Source organism: Mustela erminea, chromosome 1 (genome assembly GCF_009829155.1).
Source record: "Mustela erminea isolate mMusErm1 chromosome 1, mMusErm1.Pri, whole genome shotgun sequence".
Taxonomy (NCBI): domain Eukaryota; kingdom Metazoa; phylum Chordata; class Mammalia; order Carnivora; family Mustelidae; genus Mustela; species Mustela erminea.
The window spans coordinates 53,709,460-53,731,161 of NC_045614.1; the positions used below are offsets into that span (position 1 = coordinate 53,709,460).

At 39.7% G+C, this 21,702-nt stretch overlaps 1 protein-coding gene and 2 pseudogenes across 3 annotated transcripts in view; 1 reads left to right on the plus strand and 2 right to left on the minus strand.

Annotated features, from left to right (window-relative positions):
• The first annotated feature begins 591 nt into the window (after nucleotides 1–591).
• SYN2 (synapsin II) overlaps nucleotides 592–21,702 on the plus strand; it is a 203,441-nt gene continuing 182,330 nt past the window's right edge. For 2 of the 3 annotated variants that reach the window (XM_032327558.1, XM_032327568.1), the window contains exon 1: nucleotides 651–1,155. In XM_032327558.1, the coding sequence (XP_032183449.1) occupies nucleotides 770–1,155 (386 nt within the window). In that variant the 5' untranslated portion in view covers nucleotides 651–769. Of the gene's footprint in view, nucleotides 1,156–21,702 lie in introns of all 3 variants that reach the window. The other variant, XM_032327577.1, reaches the window with a different exon arrangement.
• On the minus strand, nucleotides 7,380–7,842 carry LOC116567005 (annotated as a pseudogene).
• On the minus strand, nucleotides 10,860–11,914 carry LOC116580830 (annotated as a pseudogene).

Here is a 21,702-nt window from a genome sequence, read left to right on the forward strand (position 1 = left end):
TTTGTCTCATCATATGAGTGTGTGTGTGTGTTGTGTATGTGTGTGTGAACGCGCGCGCGCGCGCGAGTGTGTGGGCAGATTATTCTTTCCTCCATCACCTGGAGGTTGAGGAGATGGCACCTTTCTCCCAGCTTTGGGAAAAGAGGTGGTTCTTTTCTTTCCCATTACAGGGAGTATGTGAGTGTGTGTGTGTGTGTATGAGCGCGCGCACCAGGGGAATGGGTCCATTCTCACCTCAGGCTGGGGAGGCTGACACCTCTCTTCCTTCGAAAGGCAGTGGGGACAGTTTTCTTCGCCTCCATCTCTGGGTGGGACAGTGCTCTTTTATCCCCAACCAAAAAGGTGGTTGGGGTCTCGGCTCCTTTTTTCCTGTTCTCGGGGAGCAAGCCTGGCTCCCATACTCTTTCCACAGAACTCCGCTCAGGTTGCAGGAGACCTGGCAACCCCCCTTCCCCCAAATCTCCAGAGTAGGGACCCCACCGCTAAGTGCGGGGCGCGCAGGCAGCGAATAGGGGGCGGTGCCGGCTCTGCGGCGAGAGGCGGGGCGAAAAGTGGCTCCGCCTCCGGCCCCCGCCCGCTCCCTGGCGCGGTGCCTCGCGCTGCCCGGCCCGCCCGGCCCAGTGCACCGCGGCTGTCTGCTGGGATCGCGCGCCGCGAACCCGGCCGCAGCCACCTCAGCCGCCTCAGTCCCCCAGCCGCCGCCGCCTCAGTCTCGCCCTCCTCGCCGTCCGGCCCCGCCGCCCTGCGCGCCCCCAGCCCCTCAAGCCAGATGATGAACTTCCTGAGGCGCCGGCTGTCGGACAGCAGCTTCATCGCCAACCTGCCCAATGGCTACATGACCGACCTGCAGCGGCCCGAGCCCCAGCAACCGCCGCCGCCGCCCCCCGGTCCGGGCGCGGCCTCGGCCTCCTCGGCGCCCCCGGCCGTCTCGCCGGGCCCCGAGCGGAGGCCGCCGCCGGCCCCGGCCCCGGCGCCCGCGTCGCATCCCGCGCCGCAGGCGACCGCGGCGCCATCGGTGGGCAGCAGTTTCTTCAGCTCGCTGTCCCAAGCCGTGAAGCAGACGGCAGCCTCGGCCGGCCTGGTGGACGCGCCCGCGCCCGCCGCCGCCAGGAAGGCCAAGGTGCTGCTGGTCGTCGACGAGCCGCACACCGACTGGTAGGTACCCGGCCGCCGCCGCCGCGCGGTGTTCCCGGGGCCTGCCGGGCAGCTGGAGGCCGCGGGGAAGGTGGTCCCGGGCGCCAAGGAATCGTTCCTGACACCTGAGAGGGAAGGTCTGCATGGTCCCCCTGTGGGGAGATGGTGGTGGTGGTGGTGGTGGGGGGGTTTCAACGTTGTGTCTGTTGAGGGGGGTGGTCTGGAAAGGTGATTCCTGAGGTGAAATATTGCCTCGATTCTCTCAAATCCCTCAAGACACGTAAAAGAAGGAGCTACTTTATGCAACACGGAAGAATCCTAAAAAAAAAAAAAAAATAAGAGTTTTGTTTGTTTGTTTGTTCTTGAAGGGAGGGGGCAGAAAGAACAGACTTTCAGCCTAGACACGTAGAAGCTCAGGTGAAACATTTAAAGCCAATACAAAAGATTGTACAATGTTAGGCACGGAGTGAATTTGCGGTGGAAATGAGTGTTTTGAGGGAGAGGGTGATGGGGGTAGTTTTCACCTGGCTGGATGAAGGCTTGTATCAGTATTGACATCTACATTGGTCAAAGCACGGGTATGAGAGCCCAGGTGTATGTACTTGAGCTTGCTGCAGAGGAGCATGGCTGAGGTCCGTTTAAGAATAATAAAATGCTTGTGTTTTTTGAAGCAGGAAGGGGATTTGTGGTTTTTTAAATTTGTTTTTGTTTTAGTGTAAAAAAAAAAATGTGTGTGTGTGTATGTGTGTGTGGCGGTGGGGTGGGAGGACGGGGAGAGTTGTGAAAGTGAAGGTGGTTTTTTCCAGCTGGAAAGATGATGACTGAGGTAAAATATTCTGGATCATTAAAGGGGTACAAACAAATAAAAGGATCTACCTTAATGCAGTAGACAGCAACTTGGAGAATTTCTTTCTCTCTCTTTCTTTTTTCTTTCTTGGGATATTGCAACTTAGAATGGTGAGGGCTTCTGGAAAATGTTACCTCTAGTTAGTAAAAGCATGAATGGGGTTCATTCAAGACAGATCAGGTTAAAGAGGTTCTATGTCATGTAGCAGGAAGTTGGCCCAGGGGATGGTTGGGGTTGGTGGTGATGGAAGAATTGACTGGTGAAGGGCTTGAAGAAGTGAAGAGGCAAGAAGTCTGGGTTGCTTCTTCTTCAGGAATATGGGAAGGGTTTTATTTTTTACTTTCTCAGAAAGGTTGAGGTAAAGAGCCTGGACCCAAGTGCTTCCTCCTGAGAGTGAGGCACAGAGGGACCACAGAATTGTTTTTCTCCATTTCCTCTTTTGGCTGCTTTACTGCTTTTTCTCTTTCATTTTCTCACAGGGAGACTTGGAGGGAGGGAGTACTGGCGTGGGTGTAATGGAAGTGAGATGTAGATATGGAGATGCACTCCTGCTGGCTCCTAATATGACCATTCTGAATAGTCATTTGGGTGACTTGTGTAGTTGCCTTTTCTCAGAAAAATGGAGTAGGAAATCTTAAGGGACCTTTGTTAGGAAATGACAGAGGCACTGGCAAGAGTGTATGAGGAAAATATAAGAGTATATGATGGTACCATTGGTAGTCCCATAGGAAGATTATTCTTAGTTTAAATTACAAGTGCTTATTAAATGGGAAAGGTAGGTAACTAAGTTTCATTGAGCAACTGTTATATGTCAGACCCTTACTAGGTGCTCTTATATATGTCTCATTAAATTCTAAACACAAAACTGAGGCTTACAAAAAGTGAGTAACGTGTTCCCGGTCATACAGCCAGCAAATAGTTGACCTAAGATATGAATTAGGCCCATTTGACTCCAGTATTGCCATTCCACTATGCTGTATTGCCTCACAGTATATATAATAATAATAATATATTATCATTATTGCCAATAATGTTTGCCTTATTATTATATTATTGGCAATATTAATAATAGGCTCCCTCTACAGGGTAGGCAGAGTAGGGGCCTTACCAAGAACTCACATTGAAATTTGGGGACAAAATGGAGACATGAACAGTTAAAAAAAATTATTCTACAATTATTATTTCAGACCAGTGTTTTAAGCATTCAATAAATAGAGTGATTGTGAGAGCCAGAGTTATTGGAGAAAGCTTTATAAAAGATGAGTTTTTTTTTAAAGATTTTATTTATTTATTTGACACACAGAAATCACAAGTAGGCAGAGTGGCAGGGGGAAGCTGGCTTCCCGCTGAGCAGGGAGCCCAATGCAGGGCTCAATCCAAGGACCTTGAGATCATGATCTGAGCCGAAGACAGACGCTTAACCAACTGAGCCACCTAGGTGCCCCTAAAAGATGAGTCTTGAAGAAAGGCCAGGAAAAGGAGGAGAGAAATGGGAATATTGGTGCTTCATTTTTTATGCAAGAATCTGACACTCATGTACCTTGCTTGTCCTGATCTGTTCTGATGAAGACATTTGTTTTGGGTTTAATTGCCAGTTAGGTACCAACAGGTAGGAAGATATTCATTTGTATGGGCATGATGTAGCTGCTGAGATTTGTGTTTAGCACTAACTGCTTCTTTTGCTTAGGATTCAAAACTCTTTTTGGATAGTGTTTTTCTCTAGGAAAACTGCCTGCCTGGCATGAACCAGAAAATTTGCCTTGCCCTGGGGACTAAACTTCTGATGGAAGTAATAGAAGCCATTTTCCTTTGGGCTGACTCCCAACTGTTTTCTGAATTTCTTTGTAGTAATAACATTGATTTTTTTAAACTCATAAACCCAGTTTGAGTCTAGTGCTTGACGGCATTTGATGGCTTCTCTGTTTCTATGTTTAATAGCAACTCTCAGGATTGCAGATTTTGTTTTCTTTCTTGCCTGAATTTGCTAAAAGCATCTCAGATAAATATTTTTGAATGGTTTTATTGAAAGTTCTCTATAAGTTAAGGAGCAGGTGTCTGCTTATGACAAGCATAGTGACTTGAAAAGGTGCTTTTTCCTCTAATGGCAAATTTTAGCAAATTTGTCTCACTGTTTAAGCTATCTAGATAGCATTCAGTGAACAGGTGTCATATATGCCCAATATTATTTTCCTGATGCTTGAATAGGAAGTCAGAGTGTAGCTTCCTGGTAGAATTTAAGAGTATTGGTCCCATTTGAACTATAGATTGCTAAAATAAAGAGGGTTTTAAGAAGCATTTAAATAATTAGAGATTTAAAAGAAGGGCTTAAAGTTGGCAGCTTCTCAGAGCAACCTTAATATATAGCAGATTCCCTCAAATTTTTATCAGTGTAATTGTGGACAATGGAATTTGGGGACTTTTCCACAGACTAAGTTGATGGGAAAATTGGAGGTTGTCTGTCTCTTGTTAAAAATGTGTTTTCATTGGTTGCTTGAGATCTTTAGATTAATTGCATGGTAAAGAATCATTGAAAAAATGTATCTGCTCCACTAAAAAATGAAATCCCTTATTAGTAATTGTTACTAGTATTTTAAATATATATACGTTTTGCCTGAAATGCGTGTCTTCTTTTAAGGTTCATACCTAAAGTGCAGTTAATATTGAACTCTAATTATCTTTGTGCTTAAACAAGGAACAAATGTCTATTTGTATGTTGTTTTTTTTCTGCATCTTACACTCTCACTGGTGAAGAGGTAAGTTTTCTCTCAGATTTTCCCCTGCCTCCATTTTCAGCAATTCAATTCCACTGACCAAGTGATCTTTTCCATCTCAATAGCATGTCTCAATGTTTGATTTGAAAATCAGCATAGCACAGACATTCTAGAGATTATCTGATGTTCTGGGGGCTGTAGATATGGTAAGTCCACAGGTGTTTTATTGAGCACCTTCTTATTATGGGGTGTATATGCTAAGAAAAAGGAGTTGTAGTATCTGTCTTTGAAGATTTTTCTGTTCAAGTGGACAAATAAGATAACACACTTTTAAAAAAAATTAACATATAATGTATTATTTGTTTCAGGGGTACAGGTCTGCAATTCATTAGTCATATTTATATAATACCCTTGCTCCTTATAACACATACCTTCTTCAATGTCTATCACTCAGTTACCCCATCCCTCCACCCTCCTCCCCCCAGCAATCCTCAGTTTGTTTCCTATGATTAAGAGTCTCTTGGGGTGCCTGGGTGGCTCAGTGTGTTAAAGCCTTTGCCTTTGGCTTGGGTCATGATCCCGGGGTCCTGGGATCGAGCCCCGCATCAGGCTCTCTGCTCAGTGGGGAGCCTGCTTCCTCCTCTCTCTCTCTCTCTCTCTGCCTGCCTCTCTGCCTACTTGTGATCTCTATCTGTCAAATAAATAAATAAAAAATCTTAAAAAAAAAAAAGGAGTCTCTTATGATTTGTCTTCCTCTCTGGGTTTCATCGTGTTTCATTTTTTCCTCTCTTCCTCTATGATCCTCTGCCTTGTTTCTTAAATTCCATATCACGTATCAGTGACATCATTTAATTGTCTTTCTCTGTGACTTATTTTGCTTAGCATAATACCGTCTAGCTCCATCCACATTGTTGTAAATGGCAAGATTTCATTTTTAATGGCTGCATAATATTGCATTGCATATATATATACACAACATCTTATTTATCCATTCATCTGTTGTTGGATATCTGGGCTCTTTACATAGTTTGGCTATTGTGGACATTGCTGCTATAAACATTGGGGTGCAGGTGCCCCTTTGGATCAGTACATTTGTTTCTTTGGGGTAAATACCCAGTAGTGCAATTGCTGAGTCTATTTTCAACTTTTTTGAGGAATCTCCATACTGTTTTCCAGAATGGCTGCACCAGTTTGCTTTCCCACCAACAGTGTAGAAGGGTTCCCTCATACTTTTTTTTTTTTTTTTAAGTTTACAAAAACTACCCCTTTTATTCAAAGAATATAGTCCTTGGATCAACAGTATTGGGATCAAACAGGAACTTTTCTTTTTTTTTTTTTTAAGATTTATTTATTTATTTTTGGTAGAGAGCATAAGTGGGAGGGGCAGAGGGACAGGGAGAGAGAATCTCAAGCAGACTGTATACTGATTGCTGAGCATAACCTGGGGCTTGATCCTGAGACCCTGAGATAACCACCCGAGGGGAAACCAAGAATGGGACACTCAACTACTCAACCCACTGTACCACCCAAGTGCCCCAGGCAGCTTTTTGAACTACAGCTTATCAGGTCGTCATACTTACTGAGTCAATTTGCATTTGAATAAAATGTCCAGGTGATTTACATGCACATTAAATTTCAGATGCACTGAACTAAAGGATATGTGATTAGTGCTAAAGGTGTGGCAACCACACTATTATGATTTATTGAGCCTTTGCTATAGGGGAAGCATAATAAGCTCTTTACTAATATTGAATCTCTGCCACAGCACTGTAGTACTTTAGAAGTTCAAAAGAGTGAAAAATGGATGTAGGCTACAGTGAGAAGGGAGTGCTTCATGCAAGTATCAAGATTTGAACTGAACTTTGAAGATTTTGTATCAAAAGAGATAGGTTTGACTCAGTCCAGAGAGTGGATAGTAAAAGGAAAGTACAGTGGTAGGAAAGAGAGACCATGAAGAAACTGGACTGATGCATTATCTAGGCAGCACCTATTTTCCATGCTTTTATGGTCTGTCTTTGGACATATCATTAAGAATAGGGGATTTCAAAGTACAGTAGTCTGGACCAGTGCTTGTGAGAGACTCTAGAACAGTATTTGAATTAGAACTTGGGGGGAAAACTCAAGTGAAATTTGAGGCTTCTGTCTACTAAATATTTTATCTGTATGCCCTGTTTCTGACTTGTGAACACAAAACATACTGATTCTACAAAATTGCATTGTTCTTAATAGCCATAGGCTATAGCTTAGAATTTTAGATTAGAGCTGGAAGATCTGGGTACTTTATAAATGGAAGAAATATAATCTGAAGAGGGAACATGACTTGTTCAGGGTTACTCAGCTAGTTAATGACAAAACCAGAACTATAATCTAGAACTTCAGTCTCTCTACTAAGCTTTTTACTCCAATTTACCCTCTATTTTACTATCTTTCTACCTTCCTTTTATCTTTCTCCATTTCAAGGATTGATAGGGACTTTTTACTTTTATAATTATAACATTTGAACTTGAAAGAACCTGAAAGAGCAGTAGTAGTGCAGAGAAATGGAATGATTTGGCCAAGGTCAAATAAGAAGTTGGAGAATGAGGACTAGAATTTATATCTTCTGACTCCAACTCAAGTTTCTTTCTATTCTCTCTCTCTTTTATTATTTTTTTTTAAACAACTGATAATTTATTTAAAAGATTGATTTAGGCATCTGCAATGGTGACTTCAGCCTTGACTCCTGGCTCCATACTGATGGAAGTAATTTGCTTAACAATCTCAGAAGGACTGTGCAGATCAATGAGTTGCTTGTGGATCTTCATCTGAGAACAATCCCAAGTCTTAGAACCTTAACCACAAGCAATTTTTCTTGTAGTAGTGATTCTCAGAATCTTGGTATCGGAACTGGTCCTTTCACTTTGAAATTCTTTTCCTTTGCGCCTGTGATCAGGTTAATATACACTGTTTCCCAAGATTTTAGGTTGCAGCTGGGTAGAGTAATTCTAAATTGGTGAATCGCCATCTCTGGTTCCAGGGTGTCTTCCCAGTGCCTTTAAAAAATATGACTGTGGAGCGGCTTCCTGACTGACTTGTTCCTGGAGGAGAGCAAACAAGGGTGAGTCGGGAGCAGGAGCAGGGCATCCAGGACTCCACTGCAGCTGCGACCATGTCTTTCTCAAAGAGGTTTTTTTACTCTTAAGTCACTCTTTAGACAGGTCCCTCAAATATAAGCCTTTTCTCCTTAAAAATACTGTTTTTAATCTATTTCTTTTAAAGATTCATTGTGGAATGCTTAGTAAATATTTTAAAAAGAGCCACATGAACACCACACTAGAGTCACACGGACAATTGTGTTATCTTATATGTTACTGTTTCAGCCAAGGTCATTGTAAAATGGTTGAAGGAAAGACTGTTCGAGAGTCTGGTAATCAAAATCCAACAATATAATAAAGTTAGTAGGACAGTGGTACAATGATGACCTTCTTTCCAGGGACACATTTTTACTGTAGTGTTCCTGTCTACCTGAGATTGCTTCCTGTCTTTCTATACCCAAGTTTAGATCTATAATTATGTTAGCAAAAAGTAGTGGAGGTCTAAACAGTAAGTGTTCCAGAATTATATACCTTCCCTCACATTGGTAAGACAGTTTTTTTTTTTTTTTTAAGATTTTATTTATTTATTTGTCAGAGAGAGAGCGAGCGAGAGCTAGCACAGGCAGACAGAGTGGAAGGCAGAGTCAGAGGGAGAAGCAGGCTCCCTGCGGAGCAAGCAGCTGGATGTGGGACTCTATCCAGGGACGCTGGGATCATGACCTGAGCCGAAGGCAGCTGCTTAACCAACTGAGCCACCCAGGCGTTCCTGGTAAGACAGTTTTAACTGGGACATGTTCAGTGCAGTTGAATATCTAACACAAGCCAAGTGCTGGGGATATAAGGATAAGTTTGGCATAGGCCTTGTTTACTAGAATCTTCCCACCCAGTAGGGGAGAGGACAGACATTTAAGTAAGATTTATTATAGGATGGTAATTAATGGGCATAAGGTACTATGGGAACAAAGAGGTGGGCTGTCCTAGGAAATGAAGATATGTTAGAAATGTTGTGCTGTTAAAAATGAGCCATTGTATATCCTTAGGTAAACCACTTTGCCTCTTTGGATTTTTATTTTCTAAAATCTGTCAGTTGATAGGATTGAAAAAGACACTAAGATCCTTTACAGCACTACTTATTTCCATGTTACAGTTTATGTGCTATTTTCTTTAAAAAGCTTTATAATTTACTCTATGGCATAACGCTTGTAAATCTTTGGAAAAAGAGGCCTACGTCAATAAATGACTAAACATGTTTTTGATGAAAAGCTCATCTTTGAGTACGCTCCATTTAGTACCTCTTTCTTACCTCCTCATGATGGGAACTGGGGACTTGTGGTTAAATTCCTGTCTTCCTGATAGATCTAAGAACTTTTGTAAACACATGTTGAAGTATTGGCTGACAGAGTTCATCTCTTGATCCCTGCCATGTACACTGTGCTGCTGAGTATACAACATATGTATACACATTGTCTCATTTTATCCTCACAGTGATCCTGAAAAGTAGAAATAATATTTCATAGACGAATAAACAAACTCATGAAAGTAATCATCTGCCCAGTAATTAATAGCTGTTAAGCTGAAATGTCAGGTTCTTAACCTAAATTGGTAGAGTCCTGCACACATAAGACAAATTTGCCAGCAGAAAAATTAGATTACTTTTTGTTATAAAAAAGGTTTCTTTTGCAAAAGGATTTACCGCATGATTCACTTAAATAGTAAGCACCCTACTGCTTTTGAAATTGCTCACTTTATAAAAATTTTATATATACACATGTATATATGTATATATACATATATATGTATATATACGTATATACGTATATATACATATATATACGTATATACGTATATATACATATATATGTATATATACATATACATATATACATATATATATGAAAAATATATTTTTCAGGATCATATTCATTACAGGGAGTGACATAGTTAAACATGGTTAAACATAGTGGCCTCAGTATGGAGAGTTGCATCCTGTTTTTGGTGTTTAATGGTACTCACACTGTGTTTGCCCTTCTGAATCCTGTGAATAAGATCTTCTACATACTTCTTGGTGGCATTGTCATCCTTTGTTTTAGCTTTCTACGTAGAAGCAATTGAATACCAGAAGGCTACATATAGCTTTCTAGAGAGAAGAGAAGATGACGTAAAGGGCATTTCTGTCCTGCAGATACTACTTCTGTGCAGCAGAAGGAAGTAACTTATAATAGGGCAGGTGACCTACGGAGAGAATAAAGTGTACAAATACCATAGATTTCTGAACTCAAAAGATGCCCATGCAACATAAGTAAGAATTACAGAAAGTATACTGGCCTTGGTGTTTGTTGCTCAGTAGTAGGCATTTCTGAAGTTTAATCAGTTTACATAAAATTGTAAAGCAGATTATGATTATATTCAATCACTGCACCCTTTTCTTCTCTTTTCAGGACCATGAAACAATGTGAACATACAGGATTGAGGCCCAGCCCCACCCTTAACTGTATGACCCTATCAGAGTTACAAAACCTCTCTGAGCCCCTTTTCCCTCTATTTGACACATTTTTCATTGGGGAATTACCATATGCCAGACACTGTTCTAGGTTCCAGAATAACACAGACAAAAATTAGTTCCCATATGTGTGAAATGGAAGTGAAAACATGTATATACCATAGTGATGTTGTGAGAATTGAATAAGGTTTTGGAAAAGCACTTTGTAGAGGGTAAAGAGCCTTACTAGTGATTGTTATATCCTTCCTTATCTTTGTTCCTTTTTTTTGATTTCCCTTATGGTGTAGTTTTATTGTCTATTTTGCACACTTCGAGGATGAAGAATATTTTTATTTTTTTTAAATTGAAGGCTACTTCTTTAAAGCAAAATTTTTGAAGACTTTTTTTTTTTTTTAAGATTTTATTTATTTATTTGACAGAGAGAGACAGTGAGAGAGGAACACAAGCAGGAGGTAGTGGGAGAGGGAGAAGCAGGCTTCAGTCTGAGCAGGGAATCTGATGCGGGGCTTGATGCTTAATGACCAAGCCAGCCAGATGCCCCTTCCTTTGGTATATTTTGAAGGGAAATATAATTTTAGCTTTTTTTTTTTTAAAATAAATGTCTATTTTAATGTTTTTCACAATAGAATAAATGCTTCTCTTGATGACTGCAGATACATAAGGCTGTTTGGTAGTATCCAGAACCACCACAGGAATGGTTGTTTTCCTGATTGGTATGTAGTCTTCAGTAATTATAAGGAATTACTTGTCTCGAACTGCTGTCAAACCAGCAGGACTGCATTTATGCATCCATCATTTTCAGGATTGTTGGTAACCTGGGCATATTTTCCCCAAATAACTTTGCCTCCTTGTGTCACAAGGCCCAACTCGCTCACGTTCACCTCAATTACAGTACCTTTGGTAATAACACCCAAAGTTGTATATAGTGGGGATGAAGGATTTTTTTTTACACCAAGTATTGGCAGGCAAAAGGTGGCTTTCAATTCAGGATGTGTTACATGGGCCTTTTGAAACGTAAGCCCATTGGTCTAATGAATCTTTCATATTTAGGTGGTTTTCGAGTAAAGCCATCTCCAACAAAGCAGACTTTAGTGACCATTCTTTTCCATGCTTTCTTCTTTCTCTTTCCTGTTCGAATAACTTTTAATACTTCTGTTTCTCCCTGGGCTCGAACTTTGGGTAAAGGAACTTCCCATTTTCCCGCTTTCTCTTTTCGTTTTTGTTTAATCATATTAGAAAGTACTTTAGCTCGAGACTGTCCCTCCCTGTCCAGTAGATATGCAGGTACTGCTCCTTGTGGAGTCTTTTCATCATTCTTTTGTTTGGTGTTTCTCTTTTCATGCATCTTGATAGTCTTTTTCATCTGTATTTTCTCAGCATGGTGCTGTTTATGGTAGAGCTTAGCTTTCAGACCAATCATCTTTTTTGCCTTCTTTGAAGGTTCATGAGCCTCTCAACCTTCTTTCTTTCTCTTTTTCTCATGGTAATCCAAACGATAGCCATAGCACTTCCGGTGTAACTCAATATATTCATTTTGTGGCATGGTGATGGCTGCAGATCTGTGGGGTGCAGCTGTCGGGGCGCAAAGAAGATCTCAGTTTTCGGATCTCCCAGACCCACGAACTAACTCCATGCAAACCGCGACGGGAAAGAGAGTTTTTTTTTTTTTTTTTTTTTTTTAAATAAGAGAGATATTACCTATTTGACTCAGCTGATTAACAGTTATGGACAGGACTACATAAATCCTTATTTTGTTTAATAAATAAATTCTAAAATAGCAGTGCTTCAGTTTCACTTGTGACTAATTAGGGAAGGGTGGTTACAGAGGGAAATGAAGGAAGAGAGAATCAGAATGGCTTTAAAAGTTATGTTTGTGCAGGGCGTCTGGGTGGCTCAGTTGGTCAAGCCGTTGCCTTCGACTCAGGTCATGATCCCAGATTCCTGGGATCGAGTCCTGAATTGGGCTCTCTGCTCGGTAGGGAGCCTGCTTCCCCCCTCCCCTTTCTCTGTCTGCCTCTCTACCTACTTGTGATCTCTCTGTCAAATAAATAAAATCTTTTTCTTAAAAAAAAAGTGTCTGTGTTCTTTTCTCCTATTCAGTCTATCTTTCACATTGCATTCAAAGTATTAAACAAAAGCATCCACAAATCTTGTAATTTCTTTTAATGTTCTTCTCTAACACATTTTTGCTCATGAAGCTTATTTACAACATGCTCCAGTTTATCTTTTCAGACTCATTTGTCACTACTCTCTCTTTTTTTAAAAGATTTTTTATTTATTTACATGACAGACAAAGATCACTAGTAGGCAGAGAGGCAGGCAGAGAGAGAGGGAGAAGCAGGCTCCCTGCTGAGCAGAGAGCCCAATGTGGGGCTGGATCCCAGGACCCTGGGATCATGAGGTGAGCTGAAGGCAGATGCTTTAACCCACTGAGCCACCCAGGTGCCCCTGTCACTACTCTCTTAATCCTAAACTTTTGCTATATCCTGGGTTACACTCTTCTAAACACATACTCAGCTTTTAGGATTCCATGTGATTATTTCACAGTTCCTTTAGAATGTTCCTGTTGTTCTCTGTCTTACCTCAGTGATCATTTTCTTTATTCCATTCTCAGAGCATGAGGATACTGTCTTGTTTTAAAAAAGACCCATTCCCTCCTCCATGTCTTTGCTCTAAATTCTACCTCTTCTTTTCCCTTCTGTTCATTCTCTCATTTTCTGCTGGTTGTTCTGTCACTGCAAATAAAGAAACAAGCAAAATCTGTTCTCCACCTTAGTCACTCTTCCAGATGTGAAATAGAAGTCTCACTCTTATCTCTACTCCCTTATCCTATATTTCCCCCTCTGCACTGATGGCTTCTACTCTATAATACTGATTGTTCTTGCTAAATCCAAAGGAAGGTGTCAGTCTATACTTTCATGGATTGGTTTGACACTGTTTATCTTCCATTTGGAAGTCCCTTCACTTCTGAATATCTTTGTTCATATCTTTTTAAAGTTCCTTCTCACTCTTTTTGTTCTTTTTCTTTTCTTTTTTTAAAAGATTTATTTATTTATTTGTCAGGGAAAGAGAGAGAGAGAGAGAGAGAGATCACAAGCAGGCAAAGAGGCAAGCAGAGGCAGAGAGAGAAGCAGGCTCCCCGCTGAGAAAGTTGCCTGACGCGGGGCTCGATCCCAGGACCCTGAGATCATGACCTGAGCCGAAGGCAGCGGCTTAACCCACTGAGCCACCCAGGCGCCCCAGAAAACATCTTTATTCACTGCAAATACAAGCACTAGAATGCTTTTGCTCTTACTTATGCTCTATGAAATGCAAATTGACTTTATTAGTTTTCAACCAGTCCAAATCATAACTCTTTAGAGATTTAGCTCTGAATGAGATCCAATAGCAGCCTACAAATACCGGAAAGTATTATCTGGCTCATGGTAGCTTTGAGCAGAATAAAGGCAAATGGAATAAAATTACGGACCGAAGCTCTCCTTTGTGGCCTATATTGACACTAGCTCTCCTGGAGCTCATTTTTCTGAAGTTAATCCTGCTTTTGTTTTTTGTTTTTTCCCTGTCCAGCAAACACTCCAATCTTGGGCCACCCAAGCTGCCTTTTTTTTTTTTTTTTTTTTTTTTTAATCCCCACTTTGGTTTGAAATTCCTTTGGGTTATCCTAAGGATAATTCTGGAGAACTAAACAGCATTGTGACTGATGGGAATGTGTTGAAAGGAGATACACAGTAAGCTTTTCATGATCTGACTCTGCCTACCTCTTCAGTTCTACCTTTCTTTGATTTCTCCATCCACTTTGATAACCATGACAAACTACTTAAGTTTAACTGAATTTGCCATGTCTCTATGTCTTTATACTACTCCTGCTACCTGAAAGTCTTCTTCTGTGTTTTTGCCTGGATCATCTTTAAGACTCAATTCAGTTGTTGATTATTTTAGAGTCAGGACTAGACTTACTCCTTTATTATCTTCTAGTTTGTGTTAGAATCTATAATATGTTTGTTTATCTCATAGTGATTAACTTATAATCAAATTTTATTTGTCTGTCTTCTCATCTCCTCATCTTCAACGCTGAGATCTCCTTGAGGCCAATGACTGTAACTTTTTTTTTTAAGATTTTTTTTATTTATTAGAGAGAGAGAGAGAGCCCACAAGTAGGCAGATTGACAGGGAGAGGGAGAGGGAGAAGGAGGATCCCTGCTGAGCAGAGAGCCTGAGACAGGGCCTGGGATTATTACCTGAGCTGAAGGCAGATGCCCCAATGACTATAACTTTAACCTTGATGTCCCCAGCATTTGGTATGAGAGAGAAGGTTTTCAGTAATTATTTATTGGATCATTCAATGACTTATGAAAAAAATTATGAAAATACGAATGATGAGGAAAAGCAACTATTCAGCTCCCTACAAATATAAACAAGAGTTATGTTAACAAAAGTGATTATTCATTAAGAAATGATATGCATATATATGCATGCCTGGGTGGCTCAGATGGTTAAGTGTCTGACTTCGGCTCAGGTCGTGATCTCTAGGTCCTGGGATCAAGCCTTGAGATGGGGCCCTGGCTTACCAGGGAGTCTGCTTTTCCCTCTGCCTCTGTCTCTCCCCCTGCTCATGTTCTCTTTCTGTATCCTTCTGTCTCAAATAAGTAAAATCTTTTAAAAAGTGATACATATAAAAATCTTTTTATAAGCTGTAAAATGCTATAAACGCATTAATTATTTTTACTGGCCTCCCTTATAAGAGGCTGATGATGTACCTGTTCTTCCCCTCTCTAACACCTCTTCTGATGGGCATAAACACTCCATGCTTGTTTTCTGGAGAAGAGCCATGTGCTCTCTCTTTCTTTCCCTGTTTCAGCCTAGGCACTAGGATGTCTTTGTTTACTTGAGCCTTTCTCAAATTTTGGAGTCTGTTCTTTCTTTTTCCTTCTGTCTAGGACCGTTCTTCCATTCCAGTCCTCCTAAGTGCAGCTATAATATCTTTCTAGGATAAATACCTCTTATTTATTTGTTCAAGGGACCTAGCAACTTTATGCAGTAACTTTAGCCTGAGGTAATCCTGCAAAAAGAGACTTGGGCTTTATGGAAGGAAATTGAGGTCTCTTTTCTGTTGTAGACTCAAATCCTTGAAGGGCCCTAATATTAATAATGAAAAAGTAACTGAAGTTTGTTTCTTTTATACTTCCGGATTCCAGTAATAATCCAGAGAGGGAGCTGTGTGTGTTGAGGGGAGGCAGGGGGACATGCTGGAGTGTGCTGTGCTCCAAGTCTCATGGTGCAGGGCTCCAAATTTGAGGGTGTGCAGTGGAATGTGATGGACCCTGTGATGCAAATGCAGGGATACATATGGATATGTTTCCCTCTTTGGCCCCTATCACTCCCTGATGGTGAGAATTTAAGTTCCATTGCATCCTGTGTTGCAGAGTGTTAATGTATTAACACTTCAGCCATTGGACCAAAGGGCATCAGGAAAGATTGATCTGCTAGTTAATTGGCAAACGTTCACTAACTTCAGTGTGTTAGTTGCCATGAAGGCCACAAGACCAGTTAATACTTTGAATCAGATAATTATAGAATATAAGCTTCAAGGAAGACAGAAGTTAGGAGAGTAGAGTAGAAGGAGCTTTGCAAACATTTAAAATATCCAGATTTAGGTGTCTACTCTGCCAGTTAACTTTTTTTTTTTTTTTTTTTTTTTTACATTTTCTCGTTTTTTTTTTTTTTAATTTAATTTAATTTTATTTTATTTTTATTTCCAGCATAACAGTATTCATTATTTTTGCACCACACCCCGTGCTCCATGCAATCCATGCCCTCTATAATACCCATTAGCTCTTTAAGCTTCAATTTCTATTTCAAAATTTAGGGATTTGGGTTAAATCACCTACAGAAGCCCTTAGAAATCAAGTGATTTCTTTTTTTTAAATTATTTTTTTTATCATGTTATGATAGTCACCATACAGTACATTATTAGTTTTTGATGTAGTGTTCCATGATTCATTGTTTGCGTATAACACCCAGTGCTCCATGCTATCCATGCCCTCCTTAATACCCATCACCAGGCTCTCCTATCCCCCCACCCCCTCCTTTCTAAAATCCTCAGTTTGTTTCCCAGAGTCCAGTCTCTCATGGTTTGTCTCCCACTCCAATTCCTCACCACCCCCCCTTCGTTTTTCCCTTCCTTCTCCTAATGTCCTCCATGCTATTCCTTATGTTTCACAAATAAGTAAAACCATATGATAATTGACTTTCTCTGCTTGACATATTTCACTTAGCATAATCTCCTCCAGTTCCATCCATGTTGATGCAAATGTTGGGTATTCATCCTTTTGGATGGCTAAGTAATATTCCATTGTATATATGGACCACATCTTCTTTATCCATTCATTTGTTGAAAAGCATCTCAGCTCTTTCCACAGTTTGGCTCTTTTGGACATTGCTGCTATGAACATTGGGGTGCATATGGCCCTTCTTTTCACTACATATGTTTCTTTGGGATAAATACCCAGTAGTGCAATAGCTGGGTTAAAGGGTGGCTCTATTTTTAATTTATTGAGGAAACTCCACACTCTTTTTTCCAAAGTGGCTGCACTAACATGCATTCCCACCCACTGAAATCAAGTGATTAAAAAAAGAAAAAGAAAGAAAGAAAGAAACCAAATGATTTCTACAGGTTAGATTGACATTATGAAGAGTTTTTCAGAGAAGAAAGAAATTACTGTGGGCTAATGAAATCAGAAAATGTTTCATATAAGGGGTAGATCTGAGCTAGCCTTTGAAGGCTGAGTGAGATTTAGATTAGTGAGGAAAGAAAGAGGCATTTCACTTAAAAGGAAAAGAAAGAGCAAAAGCATAATAACAGTAATGAGTAATGTGTATGTAGAGGAGATTTAGGCTAGGTAGCATACAGGTTTCAGGGCAGTGAAAAGAGAGAAGTTTGGGTATGCAGTGTGGGAGAAATGATGATAATAATACCTAATGTATCGGATATACCATGTGACAAGTGGTGCTCTAAGTAGATGTTATTAACTTATTTATTAGGTTATGAAATAGGTTATTATTATTATGAACTTAATTTTACAAATGAGGAAGCTAAAGCTCATAGTGAATCCAGGTTTGAACCCAGGTTGTCCAACTTTGAGTCCATGCTCTTAACCAACATTCTGTGTGATCACTGAATAACAGTGTTTGTTTCAAATTTCTTGCCACTAAACACCTTGCTGTTTCTTATCCTCAATGACATAAACATACATTTGACTTTGGACAGTTTCTTGTTCTCTCTGAACTTCAGTTTCTTCAGCTATAAGGAGGAAATAAATATATATCTCAAAGGGTTCTTACGAGAATCAGTCAAACTGAAAATGTCTAATGCAGTGTCTGGGACATGGAGAGATTTAGTAAATGTTCCACCATGATGAGCAGATTTTCATAGCAGCTTTAAGACAACAGTTTACCATATGAGTATTTATAGAAGACTTCAAGTCAAGTAAAATAATTTGTAGACAGATTTCCACGACACCAAAAATAATTTTGAAAAATAGGACAAACCTAAATGAATATTTCTTCATTTTAGTTACAGTGGTTTGTTGCATATAGTTTAGAAAACACTGATTACTAGTGTTTTGAAACAGTCTCTCGGGAAGAAGTTTTTGAGATGGCTTATTAGTAGAAACTTTATTCTTTGAGTGCTGTCACATCCGTTGTCTCAGTCCTCCACACAGTAATATTTGTGGGGCATAATTAATGTTATTCTCATTTTATGTATAAAGGAATTAAGATGGAGAGGTTACTCAAGCTCGCATAGCCAGGAAGTGATAGAATCAAGACTAGAACTCAGGTCTTTGACTTTGGGTCTTGTATATTTTTCTGTGGACTTACTATACTTTCTGTGGAGATGCAGGAGCCATAGAACTAGGTGGATGGCTAATCTAGTTGGAAAATGGATAAGAATATCAGTTCTTCCAGCCATTTAACAAACTTCTTTGTTTTCAAGGATATTTATATTTAGCTTAATGATTTCCCTTTAATGCTGCCTCAAGTTTCTCTTGCAGAAACTGCTGCGTTCTTACACAAAAAGCCAGTGAACATTGCCATGGAAAGTGATGACAGGAAGGTTGAGACTGGTATTCTTTGGAAAGAATGGAGCCAAAAGCCCTCAAGAAGCATCATGGTGTTCTGAAAAGCATAGATTTGGAATCAGATGGCCCAGGTGAATTCAGGCATGGCAAGTTTCTGAATCTTAATGTCCTTATCCTTAAAGCTGTAGTAATAATACCTGCCCTTTTTTCTTCATAGGATTGTTGTGAGGTCAAATTGCAAACTGTACCACACAGATTTAAATATATATGGATTGAAACTATTGTAACAAGTGGGATTGAGAGTTGATATGAGGAAGAATTTCCCATTTAATTTCCTCTTAAGTATTGTCATGCACAGTTTATCTAGTTATGAGAAGTAGGAATTTAGGGGAGCAAATATATTTTTTCTAGAATCAAGGCTGTTGATTATAATCAACTGTGGAGGTGGTGAATTTTTTCCCCCCACTTTTCTGTGCCTTCTCTCCTTGTCGATGCCTTTCCATGGACACATGTCCTATGAATGACCTAGGTCCCATTCCAGAGGTGAACATATTTTCTGAAACAAAACTGGGACATGAGGTCTTATTTTTCAGTGCAGGAACTAGTCTGGATGATTTTTATGTGCTGAAATGTGGGAATTGGGAAATTTTGGTGGTTGGAGACATTGGGGGTTGGAACCTCCTTGAAGTCAGGTGGTTCTTGGCAATTGGAGGCCAAATTATTGTTGGCTTCCCTATTTCCTGGCCTTTAATATATTTTCAGCAGACTGAGTTAATCTTTGCTTAGCTAGGAGTTGTTAATGGTTATTGGCAATAACTTTTCATAGGTTTTTGCCTTTTTGTAAAAAGAGCTGGAAAATAGAAAAACATCTCTAATTCTACCTAATGAATAGTGGAATTTCAGCACCAATGTGGGGGGTGGGGAAAGAGAAGCATTCTTTATTACACTTGCCCTCATGAAAAGTCTACTCTTTGAAAGAATAAACTGTGAGTTAACTTGGTAAAGTGGGATAAGACTGATTTTCCTGTAGCTTTCAGATAGCATATGCATTCACATTTGGTTGAAAAAAACACACTCAACTTAACTTTGACCCTGGAAAGAAATTGTAGCATTTAGGATTTTGTAATAAGGTCACACATTTAAGTAAATCTTGGTAATTTATTATATGCTTTGACTCGCGTGTGTCCCTTCACTTGTTATCTTAATCTTATAAGTTGGTATAACTTCCTGTTTTGATTAGGAAACCAAGGCTCAGGTAGATAGATGGTGATTCACTTATAGTTACAACGTGAAATAGGTAGAGCTACATCTAAAAATCTAGATTCTTCTTTGTGCTCTTTTCTCCTTACTCAGTGCCCCTTTTCTGAGCTCTGCATTAGTCAATTATGATGCTTTTGCCTGAAAGCACTAAGGATGGATAAAAAAATTGCTTAAGCTGGAAAGAGCCTGTATGGTCTATGACAGGTACCGTGTAGGTTGGTTGAAAAACAACTTAAAGATTAACTCCTTTCCCTATGTGTTTTTGTTAATGCTTATAATATTTTTATGATTTAGAATCCTTCTGGTTTCCTTGGTATATTTCAGACTGATTTTAAGTTGTTAGGAAAGGGGATTTTTCTCTCCAGAGCTCAATTCCTTTAAAGCTTCTTATTTTCCTTTGTACCTGGGAATTTATTTCTTAGCCAAAATTCAGAGTGCTATCAGACTTAAGTTCCTACCAAAAAGACTGTTCCCTGCTGACCTGTTTTTTTTTCTGCCTGCTTTTTGCCTACATAACCTGTCCCTTTTGCTACATTCCACCCCTTAATTCCAACTTTAATTATGTGCAAGTTTCTGAGAATTAAAGGACAGTGAATTTGGGGGTAGGAAAAGGATATGAAGCTCCTGTCCCTTTTGATTCCCTGTGTCCCCCTACCCACCAAATTCTGGGAATACCTTGCTATTCTGTCTACTTCCCAGCATCCTGTGTCTTTCTCCAGACCTTTTAGGAGCATCTCTGCAGTGGTCTTGAAATAAAGACTTCCCAGAGATTTTTTAATGGTTGGTTTGGGTTTTCCCATATTAAGAGCTTAAAAAAAAAAGAGGCACATAGAGATCAACCTTTTGTTTACTTCCAGCGGTCCACTTCCCCTCCGCTCTTGAGGACATTTATTGTGAGGTTTCCCATGTATTTCATTCATTCTTTCATGAATTATTCTGTAGGAACTTGTGCTAGAATACTGAGCACAAGAGATGTTGACCCATCTTTGCAAAGCTTATAGTTTTTTGGGAAGATAGTCAATTAAACAAGCAGTGTAGTAAAGTGGGATTTATTATTCTATCAACATAATTAAAGAAAGTTTTAAATAAAACATATTTTTCTCATAATACCACCATAGTAATAGTGTAGCTCCTTCACATTTTTCCATATTCTCTTCCAGTATTTGTCCATATGCAAACATATTTCTTATATATTTGTGGTGGTTGTCTAGCTATAATTTTTTTTCTGCTTATAAATAATTTTTATATGTTGTTACTTATATATTTTTTCATAGCTATTGTACCATGATTTATCCAATCATATTTCCTTTTTTTTAAAAAAAGATTTTATTTATTTATTTGAGAGAGAGACAGTGAGAGAGCACGAAAGGGGAGAAGGTCAGAGGGAGAAGCAGACTACTTGAGGATCTGGGAGCCCGATGGGGGACTCGATCGCAGGACTCGATCCTGGGACTCCAGGATCATGACATGAGCCTAAGGCAGTTGCTTAACCAACTGAACCAAGTGCCCCTATCCAATTATATTTCTATTAGAGAAGTGTGTTGACTTATGTTTTTCATGATTAGTACATAGTAAGGCTATAGGTATTCTCAATTTTTGGGAAAAGAACTATTTGATAAAAAATTACAATGTATTTGGGCTCCTGGGTGGCTCAGTGGGTTAAAGCCTCTGCCTTCGGCTTGGGTCATGGTCTCAAGGTCCTGGGATCAAGCCCCACATCAGGCTCTCTGCTCAGTGGGGAGCCTCCTTTCATCCTCACCCCCACCGCCTGCCTCTCTGCCTACTTGTGATTTCTGTCTGTCAAATAAATAAATAAAATCTTTTAAAAAATTATACTATATTTAACATTGATAGAAGCTATACTGCTTCCTATAAAAAGTTTTTACAGTTTGTAGTCCATCAACCTTTTTACCACTCTTCACATTTATTTTTTTTTAAGTGTTAATAGGTATAAAAGCTATATTTGAGTGTTTTAATATGTATTTCTATGAGTACAGGTAAGATTGAATGTTTTCCCTAATGTTTGTTTATAAATATGTGAAACGATTGCTCTGGACTTTAGTGGTTTACTTGTTGATTTTGCTTACTTGGTGGTTTG